The 26,534-nt window shown below is 40.8% G+C and overlaps 1 protein-coding gene across 1 annotated transcript; it reads left to right on the plus strand.

Annotated features, from left to right (window-relative positions):
• Positions 1 to 645: 645 nt before the first annotated feature.
• On the plus strand, positions 646 to 26,408 carry LOC131466042 (desmoglein-2.1-like). Its single transcript, XM_058639097.1, has 14 exons — positions 646 to 1,536; positions 4,025 to 4,150; positions 4,472 to 4,627; positions 5,869 to 6,007; positions 8,123 to 8,292; positions 9,506 to 9,640; positions 11,095 to 11,280; positions 11,402 to 11,754; positions 16,881 to 17,023; positions 18,625 to 18,846; positions 19,356 to 19,586; positions 19,799 to 19,926; positions 20,572 to 20,856; positions 20,967 to 26,408. The coding sequence occupies exons 1-14, from the start codon at positions 1,486 to 1,488 to the stop codon at positions 21,915 to 21,917; spliced, it is 3,276 nt and encodes a 1,091-aa protein (XP_058495080.1). The 5' UTR covers positions 646 to 1,485; the 3' UTR covers positions 21,918 to 26,408.
• Positions 26,409 to 26,534: the final 126 nt, after the last annotated feature.

Here is a 26,534-nt window from a genome sequence, read left to right on the forward strand (position 1 = left end):
CCCAGTGAGTGATTATAATTTGTTACTTTTGCCTTTTTCTTATCTAGTGATTCCTCGATAGAGTGATTTTCTGTTGATACTTTTCCTCCTTTTGAGAGTGATTTTTATTTGTTACTTTGTCCAATAAATTGGAATATTTTTGGAAGTTGTCTCTGAGTCGTGCTATTGGGTTCAAGTCCTTGTTCGGTTGTGACAGGTGTTCAACAACAGATGAAGCCCACAATGAAAGGGAAAACAAGCCAAACTGGTCCTGGAAAATACTTGAATTTGATGTCAACAAAGGTGTTTGAACCCTGTTTTTCATCTTCTTTTTTAGCAGCAGTACAAATTTCCTGAGTCACTTTAAGTGCAGCACTATGACAAGCATTCATCACCTGACCATCAGCCAGGAATGACGTTAGCAAACCTCACTTTTTAAGACTGGGACGGCGTAAATCAATGAACATAAGACAAATGTTAATATATAAGATGATAGTCAAAGGCTAATTTTTATCTCTTGTCCCTTGCACAGGTCCATGACCCCTAATAATAGGAATAAGTTAGGAACAGCAATAGCAGACAATTTACAGATTGGTACTTAACATACTCAGATTGAAGGAAATCTTCCTTAAGTATCTTTAAGGAAGAGTTGAACAGATGAACAGCTTTGTTGCTACAGTTACATCCTTTAGTCCACAGCTGAAACTGTCATTGGTGTGTGTGTGCACAACCAACCATCCAATACAATAACTACTTAGAAGCCGTAAAATAATCATGACATGATGCGAGTGCTATGGTGAGAATATACACAAATTCAAAGTCTAGAAGAGATCAATGATTATGACTCCAATCACTAAATGGAGAACAAATAAATCAATACATTGTAAAAAATTGTAACTCAAGTGTGGCTCTGAAAGCTTGTGACTGTCACCGTGTTGTTTTGTGTGACTTTAACAAGTCCAGGCAAATTAAAGTAGAAACCAATCTGATCTCTGCAAATAACAAACTGAATTCACCTTTTCATGCCCACATAAAATGATTCGTTTCTGAAGAAGCCGGCTCACTGGGCTTCTTCAGAAGTGAATCAAACATAACATTCCACCCCTAAAACCTGTTTTTCTGTTCAGGATTGCTTCTTCTTAATCCAATCTTAAATCTTAATCTGCAGGAGAGAAGAATAGCGGATGATTTTGTAAACAGTGCTGTTTTTGGAGTGTCTTTTGCCTGGAAGTTTGAACAAGTGTTCAACCCTGAGGCCTTAGATTACTCTGACCTTCAAAACTGTACGGCAGTGAGCAGACACACATTTAAAAAGAAAACAAAAAAAAACATGTATGTTTGTTAGTTACAGCATACATGAAGGAGGAGGTGGTGGGCATGTGGGTGTATTAAGACAACAGAGGTGTGACTTCAGTGGAACTGATAACCAGTTTGTGCTCAGTCGTCCGTTATGAGTCGTCGGCACGCTCAGTGGAAGGACAGACAGACTTGACATCCCCTGCACTCATGGTTCCACACAGCCAAGAAATGGTCCTCCTGCTGCTGTTGGTAGTGCTGGTGAGTGTTTATTGTCCTTATTCTTACGCTTGTGTTAATGCTGATGGAAAATTTCAGTTAAGAAATTGTTCTGCAGTAGTTGTGCTCTCATGTTTAGTAGTAGTAGTAGTAGTAGTATATAAGCAATCACACAATATGTTTATCTGTGATTATAACAGGATGAGCCACTACAAAATGTAATTAAAGTCTATGGGAAAATGAGGGTCTACTTGATATTAGGGCTTACACGATTACTGGAATAAACGATTATTAAATTATTAGTTTTGAGTGATTTCTAAAGAATTAAAACTAGTTTCTGTGATTTTTCAGCTTCTTAAATGTGAACATTGCCTGGTTTCTTTGTTCCATAGAACAAAGAAATCATTCAAACTGAATACAAGACATTTGAGAACATCGTCATTTCCAGGTTTCACAAACACTGATCAATATTTTTCAATATTTTATGAGGTTTTATGGACCAAACGATTAATCTACAAAAATAATGGACAGATTAATCGATAGAAAATATTCACATTTAAGAAGCTGAAAAATGTCACAAAATATAATATGAAAATAACCATTAGTTACTGCCCTATTTGATATTGTAGCGTCTACAGCGCTGGTTTTTGGGGCTTCTTCAGCAGAACATGTTGCCAATTTTGTAAATTACATTTTAATTTTGAGGAAAATAGACAATAAAGTATGGCACATATAAGGCTTTGCATTAGGGCAGGGGTCTCAAAGTGGCGGCCCGGGGGCCACATGTGGTCCTCCAATCGATTTCATGTGGCCCTCCAAACAATATCAAGTTGTTACGAGTCATTTCTATATGTTTTTATTTTTAAATGACAGAAGAGAGTAAAAATGACAGAAGAAGTAAAAGACAGAAAAGCTCACACGAGGCAATACATATAAAAAAAATGATATGAGCTCATAACGTCCACCGCACTGACCAGACGAGACCGTCAGTGGCCCACAGGTCATTTGAGTTTGAGACCCCTGCATTAGGGGTTTGTTTTGCAGCCAGAGTCTACGACCTTTTCTCATGCAGGTAGTTCACTGACAAGTCTGTGGTAAAGAGTTGATCTGTGGATTTAGCAGAGGCTATATTGTTTGTGCGTTATAGTTAAGGCTGTACTACGTTTGCAGTAGATAGTAAATACCAATGAAAGATCAAGTCAATCAATCATGCATATTTACCACAATTTCAGATCAATGTGAGCTGAAATGGAGACGGTTAATGCAGCATATTTTTACAACCGTGATCAGTAACAGGGGAATGAGAAAGGGATGTTTTAAAGATGCAAAACAGATTAAGGTCACGGTAAACAAGTGACAACAACAGCCAAGTTCCTCAGAAACGAGGGTGTGCCCCATTTAGTCTCCATGTGGACTCCTGGTCATGACAAGGTCAGCGTTTATTTTCCTGAAGAGGTCACAAATACACGTACAGCAAGTTTTATAACATGACACAATTATATAACACTTAGATTTGTTATACAAAGCTGAGTTTGACTTGTAATGCATGGTGTATGAGCGTTTGGCAATAAAGAATCTTCAACTAGACAAGAAATAATACACTTGCTGGCCATTTTATTAGGTACAGAGGACAAACGGTAAATCCTGTAGATGTTGGTGTGTGATCAGCAGTTTTGAGTTCGGAGTGTCGATGTGGATGTTGAAATCACCAAGGAGGAGAATAAATGGAGAGATAGAAGAGAGCTGGGTATAGAAGTCTGTGAAGTCTGAGAGAAATGATGAACAGTTTTGGGGGGGACGGTAGATTATGGCAATGAGAAGTGACCGAGAACCAGGAAGTCGGAAAACCAGGTGTTCAAATGATGATGTGGGTGGAATGGAGATGGGGCGGAGATTGAGTCTGTTGTGGTAGATGACAGCGATGCCTCCCCCCCTACGGTCAGGGCGGGGGTTGTCCAAATAAAGGTATCCAGATGGTGTTGTTTGGTTGAGTGCGACGTAATCTGATGGTTTATGCCAGGTTTCGGTAAAACAGAGTAAATCCAATTCATTGTCCAGTATAAATAAAGGATAAGTATATTGCCTACTGAGAGCAGTGCTTGTTGTACTGTTGTCTAACAGCTACATAAGAATACATAAGAAAACTAAAAGACAAGTAGACAATTAAGAGAAAATGGCAATACATAAGATGTCCTACCACATTATAGTCTGGCCTATTAAAAAAACCCGGATATAAATAGATATTATAGTATGATAACTTATTCAAAACAGTGGATATAAAAAACAAACTAACCTCCAGCAACAAAAAAGTGTTGTCTACAGCAAACTGGTATAGTAGTCTCCCATGAAAGATTTATTATATTATATTTATACAAGTATTATAAATATTTATATTTACATTTTGGACATATGGATTTTAACCAAAGCTGAAGACTTTCAATATTTTATTGAAGGTTTTTCCACAAGATTTAACACTTCAGATGAAAAGAAAAGAACATAACACTAATACCACTAATATGCTTTGTTTCAGACTCTCAGCACTGAGGCCAAGGGGGAGAATAAGACACTTGTGAGGAAGAAGAGAGCATGGATTCGTCCTCCTTCCAAGTTGATGGAGAACACAACAAGCTACATCCACAAGCCATTCATCGCCAAGGTCATTTGACTTCTCTTCATCAAAAACAATGTTTTAAAAAAAAACAGCCATCCTGGATGGATGATGTCAAAGCCCCCAAATATGTTATATATGTAATACATTTTTATTATGTCTGACTGAACTCAGATTCTGCATTTGACTGACTTGAAGCTTCATTAGGTTTGGACAGCACAGTTATTGTAATATCAATACTATACAATGTCTTAATCAGCAATTTTTAAGTAAAAATTGTCCTATAGTCTCAAAGTCACTAATCCTGTGTCTCTGGGATTAACAGCAATAATTAGATCAATGCAAATTCAAATTGTGTTTCCTTGTTAGATTCGCTCCGATCAGGAACTCACTACAAAAGTGTATTACTATCTTTCTGGACCGGGAGCAGACAAACCACCCATCAACCTCTTTTTGGTGAACCATGAAACAGGCTTTGTTACCATCACTGGTAAACTGGACCGCGAGAAATGTTCATCCTACAACGTAAGTTCCCTTCTCATAACAGGTTTTAAGGGAAGCCGCATCACAGATGAAATGAGAGTGGTTGCTGGTTCTAACCTGGTGCTTTGCTCCTGTTGCTGAGTCTGCCATTGAGGTAGCTTCACTCTACAGATGTGTCTTGGAAAGGACGCTGTTTTTGGCCAACTACAGAATCTCAGAAAATTCTGAAACTTCTTGCCAGCTTTTGTAAACAGCCAACATTTAGCTGTTGCTTAGTTTGAAGTTGTTATATGTCATTATTGCTAGAAAACCACAACAAGCACCTTTGCTGACATGTTCTCCGTTGCTCTCAATACATCGTCATCGACGACGTGATTGGTTGTAGGTCTGTCCAACTGCATTGTCGTTTAGTCAGGCTTCCTTCTTCTTAAGAACAGCAGGTGATGAGTTGATGGTTGTAGGCTCGTATAGAAAAAAGAGAACTCTATTTGTTACAAGCTTGAGCGAGTGTTTCAGCACAATCTCAGTCCAACTCTGCCCTCCATGAGCAGGACCACACTTTTTAAAGGTTTTCTAACATCCTCATCCTATACAACACATGATTGTAAATATTAGTATTCATCATCATCATCATCATCATCATCCTCCGCTTATCCGGGGCCGGGTCGCGGGGGCAGCAGTTTCAGCAAGGGACCCCAAACTTCCTTTTCCTGAGCCGCATTGACCAGCTCCGACTGAGGGATCCCGAGGCGTATTAGTATTATTAAATATTATTATTATTATTATTATTATTATTATTATTATTATTAATAATAATATTAACAACAACAGGTTTGACAGTGGTGCCACTTACAGGAAGTCTCTGTGTTTCTTCAACAAGACTTATCCAGGACTGGCCTACAGGCTTCTATCAAGAACATGTTGTAAAACTGTCCTAAGTGATGCGTGTAACCCCAAAATGAAGTTCCTGTTTGCTTCTCAATGAAATGGAGATGCACATCTTTAACATATTCAAGACAAACATGAGCTCAGAAACTCATAGCCAGACTATCATGTTGCACTTTTATTTGCTAGTCAGTAGACTTACTGTAGGTCATAGTAGCACAATTTCTGACAGTTTTAACTATTTTACCCACTGAACCCAAAGTACAATGTCGGACCACCAGAGGCACAACCAAAGAAATCTCCACAAATGTTTCTACCATCTTTCGTTTGAGATCAGCCCAAATCCAGTCACACATTATACACTAATTGTGCCCTTTCTCTTCATGTGACTTCTGCAGTTGACTGGAGTTGCTAAATACATAAATGGAAGTGTAGCAGAAGAGAACATCCCGCTGGTGGTCACAGTCCTAGACCAGAATGACAACGCTCCATATTTTGAGCAGCAATATGGGAGCATCAAAGAGGCAAGCAAACCAGGTAATGCTGGACTTTTGAAATGACCACACTGTGTCTAGTGTCTGCTTCTCCTCTCAGTCGTCTGAGATGAGCAGTTTCAGTGACAAAACATGTGTTCTAGTGTGTTTTAGTCAGAGGTGGATAGTAACGCGCTATATTTACTAAATATTTATATTTACTAACAAATATTTGAGTAACTTTTTGGATAAAATGTAATTTTAGGAGTGGTTTTGCAACATACTTTTACTTTCACTTGAGTATATATTTGAAGAAAGAACGGTACTTTTACGCCGTTCCAAGTGACGGTTATTACTTTATTTTTTAATATCTTTTTTTTTTTTTATTGCTTGCGCGATCTAGTTCTCTCCCTGTCGGCCATGGCTGACAAAATCTTGCCAATCAAATGCAGCCAGTTGAGTCACATGACAAGTGTTGTCATGTGACTCCGTGCCGCAGCACCAGCTGTTAGCCGCTCAGCTGTTAGACAGGTAGATAGATAGATAGATAGATAGATAGATAGATAGATAGATACTTTATTCATCTCACAGAGAAATTCACAGATTTCTCTTGGAGCCGCATATTTCGGCACCAAGTGGATTTAAAACCCACCAGTGGCTCGTTGTTCACCGTGTCCGACACCGAGTCTCTGGTCTCTGGTCTCCTGTCTCCATGCTTCTGTTGTACACTCCGGACACCGGGTTTCAGCTGTCAGCTGAGCGGCAAACTTTTACCGTGCCATTGTATCTGAATTGGATAATCCTAATTTATTGTACTTTTAGTTAAAGGGTGATGTATTTAATTTCCCAAAGTTTAATTAATGTATTATTGTTTTATTTCAAGGGTTATTTATTTTATTATGAAGACGGTATTTATTGTTTTATTTCAAATATTATTATTTAACATATCTTAATTTGAACATTGCTGTTTTATATTATGTTGTGTCTATTTTGTACTATTTGTGTTGCTCTGAATATTTCAAAGATAAATCCGGAGAAACTAAGTACTTTTCCCTGCATACTTTTTTACTCTTACTCAAGTAATTATTTTCATGAGTACTTTTACTTCTACTTGAGTAGTTATTATCTTAAAGTAACAGTACTTTTACTTGAGTCTCTGGTTTTAGTGAAGGTGAAAAATTGTAATGTATGTTTATTGCCAGAGGACCACACTGGTATCATAACTATTGTGGTGTTGTTGTAAGTCAATGCAGATATTGAGAATAATCTCCAATTTGTTGAGAACATTTTTCCACACAATGAACATTTGATGATGATCAAGTAAAGATCAAGGTCAGCAAAATTGATGTTCTGTAGAAAATCATTTTCAGAGATATCTGAACACGTAACTGAGAAAAAAAAAGGAAAATCCAAACCTTATGTTGATCAGTAAATGATCCATATGAATGTGGAAGTACATGCCTGAGGCATGAGAACAGGATTATTTTCCATTTCATCTTCATTATTCATGACAGCGATGTCATTGTTATGTCATTTTAGAGTCAGAAAATGATGCAATGTCAAAAGTGAAGGTTTAAAGGACCAGTGTGTAAGAGTTAGTGACATCTAGTAGTGACTCTTTTGCTCACCCCTCCCTTTACCGAAACTATGGTGGCCAAGGATGTAAACACTCTTTCAGTCTCTCTCTCTCTCTTCTTTGGTGGAGCCATTTGTCTTGATTTACAGTACATAGTAAGTCCATACAAAACTGATTTTATTCTGCTAGAAACACTGCAGCACAAGATGGCAAGACCATGACCTAAAGTATGCATAAAAGGCTTCATCTAAGGTTACGAGTACCTAAGAATCTTTATTATAAAGCAATTGTATGCTTATACAAACATATTATTGGTAGTATATTCCATTTCTGCCACTAAATTGTCCTAAATCTTGCACAAGACGTCGCTCAAGCTAAAGTGGAGGGAATCAAGGAATTTTTAACTTCAATTCTAATGAACGTGGCCACAAACGAACATGAAAACAGTGCTAATCACATGACACTTAGTAGTTTTGAACTTGAACCATCAGACGTGATCTGTATAGAAAGGTAACTGAACATCGTGGCCTTACAGTATTTGTCCACGTGAACGAGCCCACTGGACGTTGACTTGATTTTTTTGTTTTTTTTGATCCACTACAGGAACCTTTGTCATGCAGATTGTGGGGAAAGATGACGACCAAGCAGGACATATTAATTCAGAGATCTCCTACAGCATCATCAGCCAGGAGCCAGCAGGCACAGGTCGCATGTTCACCATCGACGCGAAGACAGGCAAAGTGTACGTCAAACAGCCGACGCTTGACAGAGAGGTGAGTGCAACTGCTTCCCGTACACTTGAAGACAAGTTCTGGAGAATCCGCTTTAGTTTTTTTCTCGAATCAGGAGCGATTTTATCACACACCGATGCTTTTTCATGTTTACAACTAATACTAAAAATCCCAGATCACTCTCTTGTGCTGTGCTGTCACTAATATTGGTAGTGTCCCCTTGTTTGTGTCTTGTGTTTGTCCTCCTGGTTCATTCCATCCGTTTCTTTGATTGCGATGTATACTTATTCATATAAAGCTGTCATGAACTATGGCTGAGCAGAACAAGGGACTCAAAGGCAGGACTCAGAACACGAATCAGTCAGTAACAGAGTTTAATACCAGGCAGAGGTTGGGTACACTGGAGGTCAAAGAGATCAGGCAGAGGTACAAAAACGTCAGGCAAAAAGGCAAGGTCAAAAAAAGGCAGGCAAGGTTCAAAAACACGAGAAGACAAGACTATGGCTGTGAGTGCTGGAACGTGAGCTATGAACTACAACGAACTGGCGACAAGACAAGACACAGAGGGGAATATAAGCAGTGCTTGATTAGGGAGTGATAGGATGCAGGTGTGGTAGACACAATCAGGGATCAGGTGCACGCCAACAAGGAAGGGCGCGGGGTAGACAGGAACCTGAAACAGAGACAAGGGTGAGTGATTTCCAAAATAAAACAGGAAGACAAGACATGGAACATGAAGGGAGAAACAAAACAAGATACTTAACAGAGGTAACAGATCATGACAATTGCTTTATTTTCAAAAAGTGCGCGACTCAACATTTTCTTCTCTGGATTTGGTGAATCTACAGAGTGGTTTTGGGGGATTCCATGTAGATGAACACACTTCTTGAAGCGATGTTGTGTTTATGGAAAACGTTTTTTTAGTGTGGATACCTCATAATACACGGCTGAGAAAACGTTTGAACTGAAAATAATTTTGATTCAATCTACAATCTACAACTCATCTACATTCTAACACAGGACAGCGTGAATCTGCATAATGATCCAATCCTTTTCTAGAAAAATCAATGATCAACTAATTGCACTTTTGTAAAATTTGAATAGTGTTGTGCGTTGAAAACTGGACTGGGAGCGAAACGAAATAAAGCAGCACTGTTTTTGCCCAACAACTTTCTTTGAACAGTTGTCTCATGGAGTGAGAGAAGTTAAGATTGTGCAGCTCATGGTTTCGGTTTCACTGTTTTTCTCCTGACAGTCTTATGACTTGTACAAACTGGTTGTAATGGGGAGAGATTTGGGCGGAGCACCAGGAGGGCTATTTGGGACGGGAACAGTGGAGATCAAGGTCGTGGATATTAACGATAACATCCCCACTCTGGAGAAATCTGAGGTGAGGAATATCTCCACACACATTTGATCTTGTGTAACAGTAGAGAACACCCGTAAGTTTCTTTGATTTTACTTTTATAAGACTTCCATGGGCCACACATCAGTTAAGGGATTTTTCACCAGTGGGAAATTGGCAATCGCTGTGCAATGCTTGCAGGTTTCTTATCAATGTTGGCTCTGATCAGTATCAGTGGGAATGTTAAGGACCTGGTTGAACAAGCAAAGTCTTTGTCTGCTTAATTTAAAGAGAGAACTTAGTAAAAGAAGGGTTATACCCATTCATTTTAGTGTGAATTAGCCGTTATGAAGCTTTTCCACATCCTAAGAGTGAAAGGTCATAAACTAAATGTAGTTATGAAACTGTAACATGAGTAGTTTGCTTACACAGCGATAATAGCTGATTACACAGTGAAGTTCAAGGAGATGAGGAGAAGATATAAGTGCTTTGTCTCGAGGCGGCGATGTCACTGAAATGTCATCAGAGAGTTTGTTGTCCTAAAGAAGTTTATTTGCATAACAACATCTAAATAAAAGCACAACGCAAACACAACAAATGATGCGTGGAGAAGACTGGCGGTGAAAAAAGGATATAAGACGCTCTATATTGCACATTATTATGCCTCTGTATATACTGTACGATTAAACATAGTAATGGAAAAAAGCAGCCTAAATGCTCCGTGTTCTAACGGTTAACAGACAGGATATCACTGAACTGAAATACCACTGAACGTGGTTGTGATTCGGCTCACGATCGCCTGCTTTCAACAGTGCTGTCACTAAATACACCACACTCATGTGCATGTTTTCAGGATTTTTTCGGCATTAGGAAGAGGTTTTTCAAAATAAAGAAAAGTAAATATTTATTTAATCTGACTCCATTTACAAAACAAATAACTTCACTTTTAAATATCAGTGAATTTAAGTTAACCAATCGTTGAAAATGTCTAAATAAATATTCAATAACAGATTCTTAACTATTTAGAACAGAAGTCTCAACAAGGCAATCTTAGAAATGAAGGGTTAACATACCAGTTTATTGAAACGTCCAAAGTAGAAAATACAGCCAGTAAGTTACACACAGCCGATGTGTGGGAGCTTCTGATAAGCAGACCAACTCCACGGTGAATGGGAGCTCTGTCCCTTATATCCAAAATATCCAACCACAACACAGACACTTCAAATTCACATATCCATTGAAATTGACAAGGGAATGCTATTTCTGTCTGAGGACCTTTTGACCACCATGGGGTCTTTTCACATGACAATTGAGCCACCTTGACCTGTCCACTTCCTGCACTGAGACCATCAGACCTACACACTTCAAAGGAGAGACAGTGTTTACACTTCAGAGTGGTGGGAGACGGTCAAAAACAGTACACACGATGAATTTTACTATCCTCCACTGGTTTTCTAATGAAAATGGCCCACGTCCTCACTATTATTTTCTGTTTGCAGTGCTCTGGCTCGGTGGATGAAAATGTTGTTGACGTTGTTGTGATGAGAATCAAAGCTCTGGACAAGGACCTTGAGCACTCAGACAACTGGGTGACCATCTTTTCAATCGACAAAGGAAACGAGGACAATCTCTTCTCAATTGAGACGGACAGAGAAACAAATGAGGGCGTCCTGAAGCTAATCAAGGTATTTAGACTAGCTCATTTTGTTTTCATTGCAGTGACCGTAACTCATTATGCGACAGCTCCTAACACTTGTTTGTTGTTGCCCATTTCTTTCTCTCTGAACGTGAACCATGACCAAATAGCCTGTGGACTTTGAGGAACTCCAAAATCTTGAGCTTAGCCTTCTGATTAAAAATGAAGCACCTTTTGGGGAGGGTGGTCCTATTGCGATGAATGTGGATGTTCAGGTTGGAGAAGGTGGTGCTCCCGTCAGACCTGGTGCTGGTGCTGGAGTTGGAGTGGATGCAAATACTAATGCACTGGGTGGAATTGATTGCAAGATAGCTGTGAATAACATGCCAGAGGATCCAGCGTTCATACCTGACACCAAGATTGTTCCTGTGTCAGAAGATCCAGATAAAGATCCTACAGACTCTGTGATCACAGTGTTCGCTGCTACTGATCCAGACACAGGAAAACCAGCAGAAAATGTCAAGTAAGTCAAGCCGTCAAAGGTTCCCTTTACACCGGGTATTAATATGCATTTAGTGTGATCGGATTGCAATCAGACAGTGCTGCACCACTTGGACGGATTGTTATCCAATCGACCAAACAACTTTGGGAGGTGGTTTGAGACACCTCCACCCACAACAACTACGTGAGCGTAATGGAGACTGTCCTCCATCAAAACATAACTACGGCTCGTATGCAGGAATTACGACACATTGGTCCATCCATCATCTACCGCTTTATTCTCCACCAGAGGGTCGTGGGGGGTGCTGTGCGAATCTCAGATGACATAGGGCAATAGGCGGGGTACACCCTGGACAGTTCGCCAGTCCATCGCAGGGCCACACACATAGAGACAAACAACCAACAACCTCAAACCTGGGTCTTCTTGCTGCAAAGGCAAGAGCGCTAACCACTACACCAACCATGTGGCCCACAACCAATTAGTCGACCCATGTTTTTAAAATATGTGCCCCTAAAATAAATGCTAGCAATATGGTACCTTGGGTGTGTCGTCATCAAGTAGCTTCATTGAGGTTTGTACTGGCAGTTTTGGTACTTTGGCACAATCAACATAGGTTTTACTCCCTTGTTAGACTTTTATACACGATACCACGCGACGGGCTAATTTTTTTTTAAACCCTAACCCTTACCTCACAAACCCTTGTGTCTAGTTGAGTTGAAAAATGCCGGTGCACTAAAAACTTACCTACACCTACCATGTTCAGGGGCCAAGACGACTCACATTTACCTTTCAGTTGGATGACAGGTTGGCGGAAACATCCGAACTGAGTTCAATCAAAACTCGAAGATGACGACTTCCCCTACTTTGAAAAGCAAAGAGGAGTCCATATGATAGCACGACTTCATGTAATACCAGGTGTAAATGCATGTGGTAAAGTGCTAAATGATCATAGAGAGCTCATTCTCGAGAGAACACATATTCTAGAAACATATATATGGATATTAAAACTCGACTAACCAAACAAAACTATTGACATTTTAAGACATATCTGTATATCTGCACCAAAAAAAGTTATACCAAACAATAGTAGAAACCCATGACAATCCAGAGTTGAGACCAGGACACAGAGTTGCAGTCTTTCATGCTTCTCTGTGCTTCTTTTTGAACAGTCACCAATTAAAAACCCCATAGAGAGTGTGTCTGCCCTTCGACCTACTAAAGTAAATAAATCAATAACAAACAGAAGAGGAGTTAGACATTCTAACTTAATAAACATTAGTACCAACAATAAAATAGAGTTAAATAATACCACTTTTAAATGTGGACTATTAAAATATAAGGTCTCAATTCTCAAAATCTGTTTTAATAAATGGTCTAATTTCTGACAACTGTATTGATTTATTCTGTGTAACTGAAACTTGGTTACATGAAGAAGATTACATTAGTCTAAATTAGTCAACTCCCCCCACTCATGCTAATACCCATATTCCTAGAAGCTCAGGCCGAGGAGGAGCAGCCATTTTTAATACTAGATTATTAATCAATCCCAACCAGGTTATTCATCGTTTGAAAGCCTTATTCTTAATCTAGCTCATCCTAGTTGGAAATCACAGAAACCAATTATGATAGTCACAGTTTATCGTCCACCTGCACCTTATTCAGAGTTCCTATCAGAGTTCTGAGTTCTTATCCGAGTTAGTGCTTAAGACAGATAAAATCATAATTGTTCTAACGGGTATTGACTGGACCCAATTGCAGCACAAACAAGCAGGTTTACTTGAACAAGAGTCTTTATTTGACACCAAACCAAAGAAGCAGCAGAGTGTAGCAGCTGTGTATGGCAGGATTCAAACCCAGGTCTTCCAGGTGCTAGGCGAGCAAGTTAGCAGAGGATGGCTAGAAATCTGGGACTCGCGAGCACGTAATTGTCCACAGTCTCAATTTGCTCAACAAGTGTGGCGAAGGGGGAAAACGCTCAAACTCACAGCTGAAGGGAGATATCTGGGAGAGTGGTTCAGGTGAGGATCCAGAACTTGAAATGGAGCTGGCAGAACTGACGTCTGCAGAGGAGGTGAGTTGGCGAGGTGAAGCTGACGAGAAGGGGGATCTTGACAGAGCAGGAACAGGCTGAGTGCCACCCAGCCGCAGGCACACGAATAGCAGGAAACAGGCAGGCAGAGCTCATAGTCAGGGACAGAAGGCAGGTGGGTTTACCGAGGCTGAGGCGTGAAGCAAAGGTCAGGGGCAGATCAGGTCGATACCAGGTAAGCAGTCCAGGTATGAATGCTAGAGAGTCAGGCATGAGAGCGAAGACAATCTGGCAAAGAGTGAGTGGAAAGAAGCTGCATATATACTAACTTGATTGGAGATGATGAGCAGGTGAGAGCAGCAGGTGGAAGCAGTTAGCTGATGAGGGGTGTGGCAGAGCAGCAGAGCAGGAAAGGCGCAGAGCAGACTATGACAATTGTAGGGGATTTCAACATCCATGTAGATGTTGACCGTGATAGTCTTAGCTGCGCATTTAAGTCGCTCTTGGAATCAATTGGTTTTATTCAACACGTTAATAAACCAACTCATTGCCTTAATCACACCCTCGACCTTGTTTTAACTTATGGTATTGATATTGATAACTTAAACATAGTTCCTCAAAACCCTCTCCTTACTGATCATTATTTACTCACATTTAATTGTACAATAATGAACTACAAATGACAAATGAACTACAACAAATGAACTACCTTGTTAATAGTACAGCGGCCTCACTACATTAGATTGCGTTGCCCCTCTGAAAAAGAAAGTGGTGAATCAGATGAGACGAACACCATGGTTTAACTTCAATACTTGTGCTCTTAAACAGACATTACATAGATTAGAAAGAAAATTGCATTCCAATAACCTAGAGGAATTTCATATAGCCTGGAAAGATGGTTTTGTAGCTTACAAAAAAGCCATACACAAAGAGTTGCCTATTATTCTTCTCTAATTGAAGAAAATAAGAAAAATCATAGATTTATTTTCAGCACTGTAGCCAGGCTGACACAGAGCCACAGCTCCTCTGAACCATCTATTCCTTTAACACTGAGCAGTGATGACTTTATGAACTTTTTTCTGAATAAAATAACATCAATTAGAGAAAAAATTGATCATCTCCTCATATTGGGACTGACTCATCTTTTAGCACAAGAGCTTTAGAAGCACCAGGTGCACAGTTAGACAGTTTCTCCCCTATAGATCTCCCTGAGTTAACATCATTAGTTTCATCATCTAAGCCATCAACCTGTCAGTTAGATCCTATCCCCACCAAGCTGTTTAAAGATGTGTTTCCTTTAATTAACAGCTCTATATTAACTCAAATTAATCTATCCTTATTATAGTCTAGAGATATAGTCTAGCTCTAGACAGTCAACTCAGACTCCATGTGTGTCGTGTCCATGATATTCCGTCGCGCGTGACATTCTCGACTTGTTGCCTGGCATATTCAACTTCCCAAAAGTCACAAAATAGTCCAATCAATAGAGGTCAATGCATCATTTTTTCCCTTTAGTCATCCATCTCATCTGTAGGATTTGCCTCGCTTTGCTTCTCCATTCTTTTCACGTGCTCAAGGGTTGTGGAGACGTCGGCGCGCAGCCCAACCATGACTCTCTTTGTTATTGCGCTTTCCACCTTCACGTCGATCAATTCCTTGGTCATCTCGCTGCCGATCTTTCTCAGTTCCCGGTATTGCAGGAACATTCCCCATCCCAGGGAGAGCATTCCGATCATCATAAATGTGAATATGTACACATCCTCGACATCCTCTACATCCTCTACATCCTCTACATCCAGTGTAGCAAGGCACACGACTTTCCACTTATCCCATCCGTCCCGAATGTAACATTCTGTCTTTACAGGATGCTGAAAAACTAGTTCATGCTTTTGTTACATCTAGATTAGATTACTGTAACTCCTTATTATCAGGTTGTTACAACAAGTCTGTTAGAACCCTTCAGTTAATTCAAAACGCTGCAGCACGAGTTCTGACAGGAACTAGAAAGAGAGACAATATATATCCAGTGCTGGCTCCCCGTACAGTTTAGAATTAAATTTAAAATCCTTCTCCTCACTTATAAAGCACTTAATGGTCAGGCCCCTTCATATCTGAAAGACCTAGTCTTACCCTATCACCCTAATAGACCCCTTAGGTCACAAAATACAGGTTTACTTGTGGTTCCCAGAGTCTGTAAGAGTAGAATGGGAGGCAGAGCCTTCAGTTACCAGGCTCCTCTCCTGTGGAACCAGCTCCCAATGACAGTTCGGGAGGCGGAGCCTCTCTCTGTATTTAAAGTAAGACTTAAAACTTTCCTTTTTGATAAAGCTTATAGTTAGAGCTGGTTCAGGAAAACCTGGACCATCTCTTAGTTATGCTGCTATAGACCTAGACTGCTGGGGGATTTTCCTGTGGTGCACGCACATTCACTCTCTCACACTCAGGATATGATTATGACTTTTTATATGTCATTAACCTTGTCTCTTTCTCTCCCTAGTTTGTGTCTTACCTTCCTTCTCTCTCTCTCTCTCTCTGTATTCTCATCATGCAAGTTGTGGGATCAAGATCCAGTTTTCGAGGCTACTGCTATCATACGTATCATCACCATTATTATTGTGCTATAATTAAAAAGTCGATATCATTAACTGTATAAACTTGTAACCTGATACAGTTGTTGTGTATCTGCTCCTGGTCTCTCTCTCTCTTCTGTCTCTACCTCATCTCCCTCTTGTCCTTTCTCTCCCCCCTTTCTGTCCCCCACCTCTCCGCTGTCCCCCATTTTTCCTTTCACCCCAACCGGTCAAGGCAGATGACCGCACATCTCTGAGCCTGGTTCTGTCAGAGATTTCTTCCTGTTCTTCCTGAGTTTTTTCTCTCCACTGATGCCTATTGCTTGCTCATTGTGTGAACTGTTGGGGTTCTCTGCTCTCCTTGATGTTGTCTATGTACAGTGCCTTGAGATAATGTATGTTATGATTTGGCGCTATACAAATAAAATTTAATTGAATTGAATAGTAAATCAGTATTGTGTGTGGAAAAACTGAACTTTAACGTAAGATCAAGAAGAAATCCACTAAGCCTAATAAGCGAAATTGCTGTTGTTGTTGTTGTTGTTCAGTTATGCTAAAGCCTATGATCCAGACCACTGGTTTATCATCGATGAAGAAACGGCAGAGATCAAACTCAACAAAGCACCTGACAAGGAGTCACCGTTCTTGGTGAATGGAATGTACATCGCCAAGATTGTGGCGATAACTAAAGGTAAATTATCATTTTATACGTTTTTGGGCCTGGGTTACAGATGTGTGTACTGCTATTGCACAGGGAGGATATGTTATATTCAAAGTAAGGCTAAATATCTGATTAAAATAACAAATACAAAGTGGGAGTGGGAAAACAAATGAAAACTTATTTTAAAAAAAATTGGAATCACTACTGCTGAAAAGTGTTGAGACTAAAATGCAAATTTCGTAGCAAGAAACAATTCTTCATCCACTTTGCCTTTTTTTTTTTAAATAACCATAACTTTAAGTGTGTATATTCTGGAGTGATACGCAAAATAAATAATTGTCAAAAAAAAAAAATCACAGTCAAAAACTTTATTAGCAATTTAGTTTACAGAAAATCTTCATTTACTTTGAAATGTGGTTCAGAGTTTTTAAACAGATATATAGTACATATTAAAACCGTGGAGAAAGATACTAGATCCTTTACTTTCTGAGAACTGCACATCTCTTGCTGTGGACAATTGTCTTGTCTTTCTTGAATAATCTGTTTGACATCATCGTCATATATAACGATGAAAAGGAAGTTAACGCAGCTGTAAAAGATAATTACTGACATAAAGCACACAAATCTCGATGACTGAACCTGCCAAACCACTGTGTGTGTGTCAGTCAAAGAAGAACAAGATGATGAAACAAGTTTGCATGTTTCTAAAATTTCTTTCTCTCTTAATTGTGAGCTGTGGGCAAAAAGTAAACACCCATTGTGCTCTATTGTTTAAATGTAGATTAAAGTCTACATTTAAAAGTCCTGGTCATTTAAATGTGTTATTTAACATTGTAAAATATTATTTTGTAAGGTACCTCCATTACAATAAATATCAGCTTTTTAAACAATCAGAACCACAACTACACAGGTTAACATTGTTCACCTCTTGACCTCCTGCCGTAACGGTGACCACTGTTAGCTCTTGGTTTTCAGATGGAACCATGCAAACCATGACGTCACCAGTGAGAAAGGTTTTGGAGATTGTGCTGGTGTTGTGTTTACTTCTGCCTGAGTAACGCAGAGTAACGTCCCTGTAGTTCCTCTTAAAGTGATATGAACATGGGTCGGTTCTGAACGTGGGCCTTGGTTCTGAGGCTCCAGAACAGCACCAGGTTCTGGTTTCTGGTTTCTGACTGAAAGCACTATATGAGGAGCATCGCTCTGCATTTACACCTGTGCTTTACACACATATTAAAAAAATTAATAATTATAGGCCACACTTTGGGCACCCCCGGCCTAAATAAAGACGAAGACATGCTACTCACACATCCAGTGTGGTCATGTTGTCTCTTTCAAAACACCTACAAATTAACTTAATAGCAGTTTCATAAACATAGCTGTCAAAGATGATTTATGAAATAAAACATCACTAACCAGATAAAAGCCTTCAGGTAAATAAACTGTCCCTCCACTGCCAGGTTTAACAGTCACAGTGACAGCTTGGATAATTTCAATACTTTAACCACTGCTTGACACCAGTTTAGGGGTTTAGTTGCACCTCCAAAAGTTACACACTACAGTTTTAATTGTATGTGGCATTACAGGCACACTGCTGTGTAACTAACTACGCTGACTCATTGTGTCCTCAGACATGCCGGCAAAGACAGCAACAGGAACAATCGCCATCCAAGTCTCTGACTTCAACGACCACTGCCCCACTCTCAAAACCAGCCACGTCACTCTGTGCTCGAACAAAAAAATGGTTTACGTAACCGGCCTGGACGAGGACTCCTATCCCAACGCTGCGCCGTTCACGTTCAGAATCCTATCTGAGGGGACTCATGGCAGCTGGGTTCTGGAAGTCCTCAATGGTAAGAACACAGACAACCATTTTTAGTGTTTTCTTACAGGCCAGAGTTTAGGAGAATCCACAAGAGTTTTGTATCGTATGGACTTTTTTCCACACTGAGCCCCACCACTCACGTATACTGTTGCCATCTTTGTTGTCATCATCTTGTTCTTCTTGTGTTTGGAGTTAGCGCACAGTGTGCAAGCTTTATGCCCCCCCACTGGCATACTTCCATGGCAGCGCCACAGCGCCACATGCAGGCCTGGCACATTTCTACCAGAATTCTGGTATATGTAAAGCTAACCTTGGAGCTTTGACAAGAGACTGACAATATTATTTATTTATGGCTAGCAGGACATTATTCCAACAACAAACATTCAAAAAAAAAAGTATTTGAATAAATAGTTTTTAATGATGGCATAGAGTAGGAAAGGTTCCAGTCTTGTTTCTGCTCTACTTCCTCCACTATCATAATGATCATACAGTGCATGTTTAACAGCCGTGACATCCACACTGTGGTTTTTCCTGCAGAGACGACTGCTGCCCTCCACTCTCAGGAGGCTCTGTGGCCCGGTACATACAAGTTGCAAGTGGAGGTGTCGGACAATCAGGGTCTGTCCTGCCCAGACAAGGAGGTTTTTCACGTTGATGTTTGTACCTGTGGGACAGCAGAGACGTGCTACAGGAAACTGCAAACGCCTTCATCTGAGCTCGCTGCCCCAGCCATCGGTCTGATGTTCCTGGCAATGTGCTTACTGCTGCGTGAGTCGAGCGTTAATCAAGAAACTTTTTAGAGACTTTTTGTCGCCATAAAAGCAAAGTAGGACTAGATTATAACTTATCTATCAAAGAAAATGATGACTGTATTTTAGAAAGGACACATCTAGGTGATAAAACTGTTTCTTTTATTTTTGAAAACAATCGCTTCATCCTTTTGAGCTTCACTGATGTGAATGGTGTACTTCTCTCCACAGTACTTCTTCTTTTCCTACTGTACTGTCAGTGCGGAGGAAAAGATGCCCTGTTTCCCGATCAATTTAATGATTTGCCGTTTGACACTAAACAACATCTCATGTCCTACCACACTGAGGGCAAAGGCGAGGTGAGCTGGCATTTGTTTATTCTATTTTACAGAAATTGACTCCTGAACCTTTTCCATTTGAATGAAAGTGACACTGTTGCTCACAGCCACCATTGCTTCTGGACTGCTGCTGGCGATCGCACACAGTTTGCATAAAGCAGCGACAAAGGAGGGAAATAATGTTCCGTGCCAATGGCAATAAAATAAATGCCCAGACTCCTCCTGACACGTGAAGCATCTGTGTGTTCATCATCTGCCAGAATAAACGAAGGTGCTAGCCCAAAGTAGCAACATCTTCAGCCCAGGAGAAATGATATCCCCTTTGCTTCCCAACTACGATTTGCAAAGTTCAGCTTTAACACTAGGGTTGATCTGCAGTCCCTGGCAGGTAGATGGTGAAAACATACAACTAGCACAACAATTATTAAAAAATGAGTAAAATAATGGTATTATTGCCCAGGAGTTGACATGTTTTGTATGTTTTGGGGTACAGTATTTACTGCACGTGTGTCACTGAAATATGATAATTCTGGAATTACTTATTATTTAACTTTGAAAACGTGTTATGTTGTCGTCATTATGTTAGTGTTAAGTAAAAAAAATTTTGATCCAAGACGTTATTATGCGACAATAAATAACACGATGTTTCCTCTGTTCCTTTTTTAGGCAGTCCCACTCCAAAGTGTCCCTATGAACTTTCAAAAGCAGAGATTATTAAACATGGAAAACTACCAGCCCAAAACATACTATAATGAATCCGTGCCGAAATTTCAGGAAAGCAGCCAAAGCTTCATGGAGGTCGATGGCTACAGGTTTGCTCGGCAATCATTTTACCGCGGCAGCAGCAAATCGCAGCAACTCACGAAGCTAGGATTTGGTACTCAAAAGTCGACTTATCTCTATGAGGATATGGCTTTACCTCGGTCTTTTCTCGATCACTACTACACAGAGGTACGATGATAGTTAAATATGAAGCTGTTTTTCACCACATTTTCAACATGTAAATCTATGCCCAGCGTCATTTGACACTGTTATTTGTTTTTTTTCTCTGCCCTTAACAGAATGCAATGTTTGCTGAGCTGGGCAAGGATGGTCTGTTGCAGTTCAATTATGAGGGACAAGGTTCCTGTGCTGGTTCAGTGGGCTGCTGCAGCCTCCTGGAGCCTGACAATGACCTACAGTTCCTAAATGACTTAGAGCCCAAGTTCAAGACTCTTGCAGACATCTGTTTACCTCCGACACCAAAACCGTCCCTGCCTGGCAAAGTCATAGATGCTGATTTAGTAATCAACACACAACACACTGTTGAGACAAAACTAGCCAATGTGAATACAGAGAAGGTAGTGTCGTCTGTTAACGTCACCAAACCAACTGAACCTCCACCCATGAAAATAACTCAGTCTGAGCTCACTAACATCAGTCAGTCATCTCACATCCATCAGTCATCTAACATCCATCACACTGCTACTTTGCCTTCTCCGGTTCAGACTGTTGTCCTGCAGCAGCAGCCACTTTACTACACCAGCCCTATGCTACAACCCATGCAGTACGTAGTTCAACCACAGCTGCAGACCACAGTTCTTTTGGCAGATGGGGCCCATGGAGCCAATGTTCCAGGACTGTATGTAGTCAGTGGGTCCCAGACTGCTTCTGGAGTCCCATTCAATATGCCCACAGCCCCTGCTCCTGCTCCTGGGCTAGTTATGCATGGCTTTGAGAGCACCAAAAGCTCTGCTAGCCCGCCCAGACTTGTCAGCCCCATGCAGTTGCTACCTGGTAGCATAAACTTGCCCCAGGGCTCATTCCGTGCAGAGGGTTGGAAAGTCGTAGGATCAAATACCAATGGTAATTATGTGATGGATAAAAAGAAACCTAAGAAAAGTTTGTCAAGTGCGACAGATCCTGTGAGTTCAGGCTCATCTAAGGGTACTTTGCCCAGAGGTGCTGTCCTGGTAAAAGAGCACAGCAGCCCAGAAGAGTGTGTATGGCATTCTGCCAGGACACACTGTTAAAAATGGGGGTGTTTTTGCAGGTAATGGAGGTGGGCAAATGTGGGGTGGGCAGCCAGAGCAGATGGGGTTCAGGCCACTTACCGTTTTGGGAGTTGGTGTTGGGCAGCCAAAAGTGGCTGGGATGTGGCCAGCTGGAATTAGTACAGTGGGTGTTCAGCAGGCCAGTGTAAATCAGTTCCAAGAAACTTTCACTACTTTAGGACAAACAATGGATCCCGCTGGTTTTCCAAAGGCAAGTACACTTGATTCACAAAAGGAGAACAAGACCATTGACATTAAATATAACTTCACTCCTGCTGAAATCATAAAATGTCATCTACCCTCAAAGGAAGAGGTCCAGATGAGAAATCTGTTTCAGGACAGCAGTGATGCAGTTCAGCAAAAGGCAGATGGTACATTTGAAGAGTCAGCATCAGAGGATGTGATTACCTTCACATCACAAGAGGACACAAAAGGAGATGACCTGAGTGAGTTGGTCCATGTTGATATAAAAAACAATGTAGGTATCCAAGAGAATATAGCTCAAGTGTCAGAAAAGTCCTCAGTTGATCATCTAAATGAAGCCGCTGTGAAACCATTAGTAGAACCAGATGTATTACATGAATCATTTGATCAGCCTGACACAGAGGAAAAGCAACCGGCAGATACAAATGAAATTGTGCCTGGAATCTAACCAGAAATACAGACGAAGAAGAAGAACCATTAACCAGAGAGACAGAGAAAGAAAAAGAAGCATTATCCAGAGAAACAGAGAAAGGAGTAGAAGCATTAACCAGAGAGACAGAGAAAGAAGAAGACTTTTTTGACTTTTTAGAAAACTTTAATTTCAAACCCTTTTTTTTTCACAATTAGTCAACATTAATCAATTCATTCACTCACTCACTCAAAACTAAAAATTAACCTGTAGTGCGCCATCCTCACCCACTGAGCACAGGACCTGTTTGATGCCCCAAACAGCCTTAAAAAACCCCAGATTACATGTCAGTTTGTAAAATGCATGCTCTATCCTGAGCCTGGCAGAGACCAGTGCCTTCAGATAGAGCACCGGCTCAGTCCAGCCCACACCTGACACCTGGCTTTTCTGGCTTTTTCAAAAATTGATGAGCACCATTGTTTGTCCTTTTTTCACAGTGTACTTTAGTCCAGCAGTGGCTCCTCAAATATCCACAGTCCAGGCTTAGTGGTGGGAGGGCAGCTGATGCCCAGAGTCCTCCAGGCTTCTAACACTGACCAATAAAATGTAGTGACGTCAGTGAGACCACAATGAGAGTCCCGCAGGAACAACTGTTTGTCGAGGCCAAGACTTCCGCCCTTCTGTAGAATGAGTTGGGCAGGTACTTTCCAACAGATAGAGCAGTTGTACAGCAGCTTCTGAGCAGTTTGTAGTCTGAAGGCAGCTATCCTGGCCTTGATGTCAATAAGGCCCTGCCCTCCCTCTGCCACAGGGAGGTACAGGACAGCAGCCCGCAGCCAGTGACGACCCGACCAAAAGAAGTCCGACAGCAGTCTTTGCAATTGTTCTATCAGACCCGATGGTGGGACTAGGACTTGCAACCTGTGCCATAATGCAGAGGCAACAAGTTGTTGACAATGAGGACTCTTCCCCTGTAGGACAGCTGGGGGAGCAGCCATTTCCACTTCTACAACTTGGCTTCAACCTTTTCCAGCACTCCCTCCCAGTTCTTTTTTTCTGTGGCCTAGAAACACCCCCAGTGTCTTGAGCCCTTGACATCGCCTTGGTCCCTCACAAAGACATTAAGGTCATCGGCATATGCCGATATCACCACAGAGGAGCGGTCAGTCAGCCCTGGTAGAGAGAGGCCCCTCAACCGGGACCTCAGTCTATGTAAGAGAGGCTCAATGGCCATACTATAGAGCTGGCCTGAAATGGGGCAGCCCTGCCTGATCCCCCTCTTTACTGGGATTGGGCTACTAAGACCCCCGCCCACCTTTATCACACAACATGCCCCACTGTACAACAATTTCACCCATGAGAGAAAGTGCTCCCCAACACCAAAGGCTCTTAGTGTGTCAAATAAAAAAGAGTGGTCAACACGATCAAATGCTTTCTCCTGGTCTATGGAGATGACACCAACATTCATTCCGTACATGTTGCATACATCCATACAGTCTCTCAGTAAAAACAAGTTGTCTACCATGGACCTTTCAGGGAAACAGTAGGACTGATCCGCCCGAATTAACACATTTATAAAAACTTTCAGTCTGTTTGATAAAAACTTGGATAAAATTTTGTAGTCCGTGCACAGTAGAGTGACTGGTCTCCAGTTTTTCTATGATGTCAGATCACCCTTCTTAGGTAGAAGGGCAATCACTGCACACCTGCAGGAAGCTGGCAGAGTGCCTTTGCTAAAAGACTCTTTAAAAACTTCCAGCAGGTATTGTAGAAGGAACAGCCAACGGTGACACCTGTATATACTCCTCGCTGAGCACGAGGCCGCTCTCCACGAGCTTAGCTACATCGCTTTCTTGTTTTAAAAACACAACCACCGCTTTGTTCATGCGGGAAGCGTAGCTGATGTTCCTGTGTCCCACTTCATCTCCCACCGCCAACAACACCTGTTCCACCGTCACAGTGGACGGAGGAACGATGCGCACTCCGTGCTTCAGGGACAGGGACAGCGTCTCAGCAGACACCATCCCTGCCGTGAAAACACGGAAACACACTAAACACTAAACTACAAAACAACTAACACACAATACTAACAATGACCAAACAATACACAAACAATTAGAAATAAGATCCAATCAGATCATCGGTGATATGGTGAATAGATCAATACAAGGTTGTTGGGGAGGAGGTGTATTTTGTGTGTGAAATGGAACTTGACTGGAAGCCAGACTGGAGTGTGGAGATGATGTGCTGCCAGGGCTTGGATTGGGTGAGAACTCTGAAAGCTAAGCTCTGCACATTCTGGACTTGATCCAGGTCTTTGCTGGTTGTACCTGACAAGACTTTGTTGTTACCCTGCAAAATGTACTGGAATTGTTGGCAGACTCAGCTGGGTTCACCCAGGCTTTTTAGGTGGAAAGGGATAAATGTGTGAATGAACCTCCCAACCACAGAGTTGGAGAGTGGATGACTTGAGGATGGAGATATTTTTTGAGATACTAAAAGGTGGATTTTGTGGTGACTTTGATTTGAGATTGGAAGGAAAGGACATCCAGATTGTGGACGTCTGGGGCAGAGCAGATGTAGCAGCCACAGAAAGATATGATTTCATATAAGGACTTGATAAGAGACTATAGAGGGAGTTGAGTAAATGCTTTAGTTTTGAGGTAAAGCTGGGTGTCATCAGCATAGCAGCGGTGGTTGAGACTAATGGTGGCAGGTGATCTGATGTGTGTAGGAATAGATTTCTCTGATGGTAGGTAGACTTAACTGTGGATATTCATGACAGAAAAGACACAGTTGGCCAATAAATCTGGTCAGGCATCCCATGCATCTTATTCTGACATTAAACCCCGGGGGAATGGATCCAGGCTGATCATGAACTGCATGTTTATAGCAATACATTGGGAATAGGTGAGAAATGATTGTTAATCTGGCAAATTATTTTTTATTGAGGATTTAATTTTACTCTTTATTTTCCTTCTAAGTCCACATGTCTACTATACCCCCGTACTCTGATGTGTCTATTCAAATTGCAATGTAAAATTCAGACGGGGTGTTTTGGTTATTTTTCAACATGGACCCTATTCTATGTTTATAAGTGAGTTTGAACAACTAGACTGAAGTAAAGTCCAAAGCCATGTTTATAGTTCTGTCTGTTTGCTTTCTTTTTTCTTTGACTATATACATTTTAGATAGATATAACTACATTTGCATAACTTGACAACGTGTCCAAAATTTGTAAAAGCTGTTAAAATGATATATAAAAAAAAACTGTTAAATGCTATCAAGTTAAAAGTCAAATGTTTATATGATTGGTGGAAGGTAGTTCACATTGACCCTTCTTTAACTTTAATTTTCCTACATCTCCAACTGTGTTAGAGCTACATGTTTTTATTAGTTGTCAAAAAGCTGCTTTACAGACGATACTGTGTTTGATTTACGCGCACACCTGTCTGCCCACTTGCATATGAGCGTATGTCTGTCAGTGTGGTGGGAGGGGAAACATGATTAACATAACCTATCAAACTTTATTGCATACTGGTGTTTTTTACTACTAAGCTATTAATAAATGTGACACTGTATACAATGTAGTGTTCTTTAGTTTTTACATCTGATTTGTTCAGTGGTGGGCTGTCAGGGCCAGCAGGGCCTTCTCTGCTGGCCCTGACAATATCAAAAAAGTATTTTTTTATTATTATTATTATTATTATTTTTTTTAATAATCAAATGAATGTGTGTCTGAACGTGTCTGAACTCAATTACTTTTTCAGTATGTTATGATTATATTTCCAGAAAGAATATGGTTATTTTTGTGAAGTTGAGCTGGATTTTCCATATGTCATTAAACACATCATAGCTCCGTGGACCTGCTGTAGTAGCATTGCTGACCTTTCGTTGAAGCTGCCATTTCCTATTTGGTTATAACTTTCAGTTTTAAAATCACCCACGTCTTGACTCCAAAGCAGACTTTTAACATGGGAGTG

Source organism: Solea solea, chromosome 9, assembly GCF_958295425.1.
Source record: "Solea solea chromosome 9, fSolSol10.1, whole genome shotgun sequence".
NCBI classification, from domain to species: domain Eukaryota; kingdom Metazoa; phylum Chordata; class Actinopteri; order Pleuronectiformes; family Soleidae; genus Solea; species Solea solea.

Excerpts from the sequence above, each read along its gene's own strand:
- LOC131466042 (XM_058639097.1), top strand. The coding sequence starts at position 1,486 with ATGGTTCCACACAGCCAAGAAATGGTCCTCCTGCTGCTGTTGGTAGTG. Across the intron at positions 4,151-4,471 it reads ACAAGCCATTCATCGCCAAG|ATTCGCTCCGATCAGGAACT; the intron begins GTCATTTGACTT and ends TTTCCTTGTTAG. Across the intron at positions 4,628-5,868 it reads AGAAATGTTCATCCTACAAC|TTGACTGGAGTTGCTAAATA; the intron begins GTAAGTTCCCTT and ends TGACTTCTGCAG.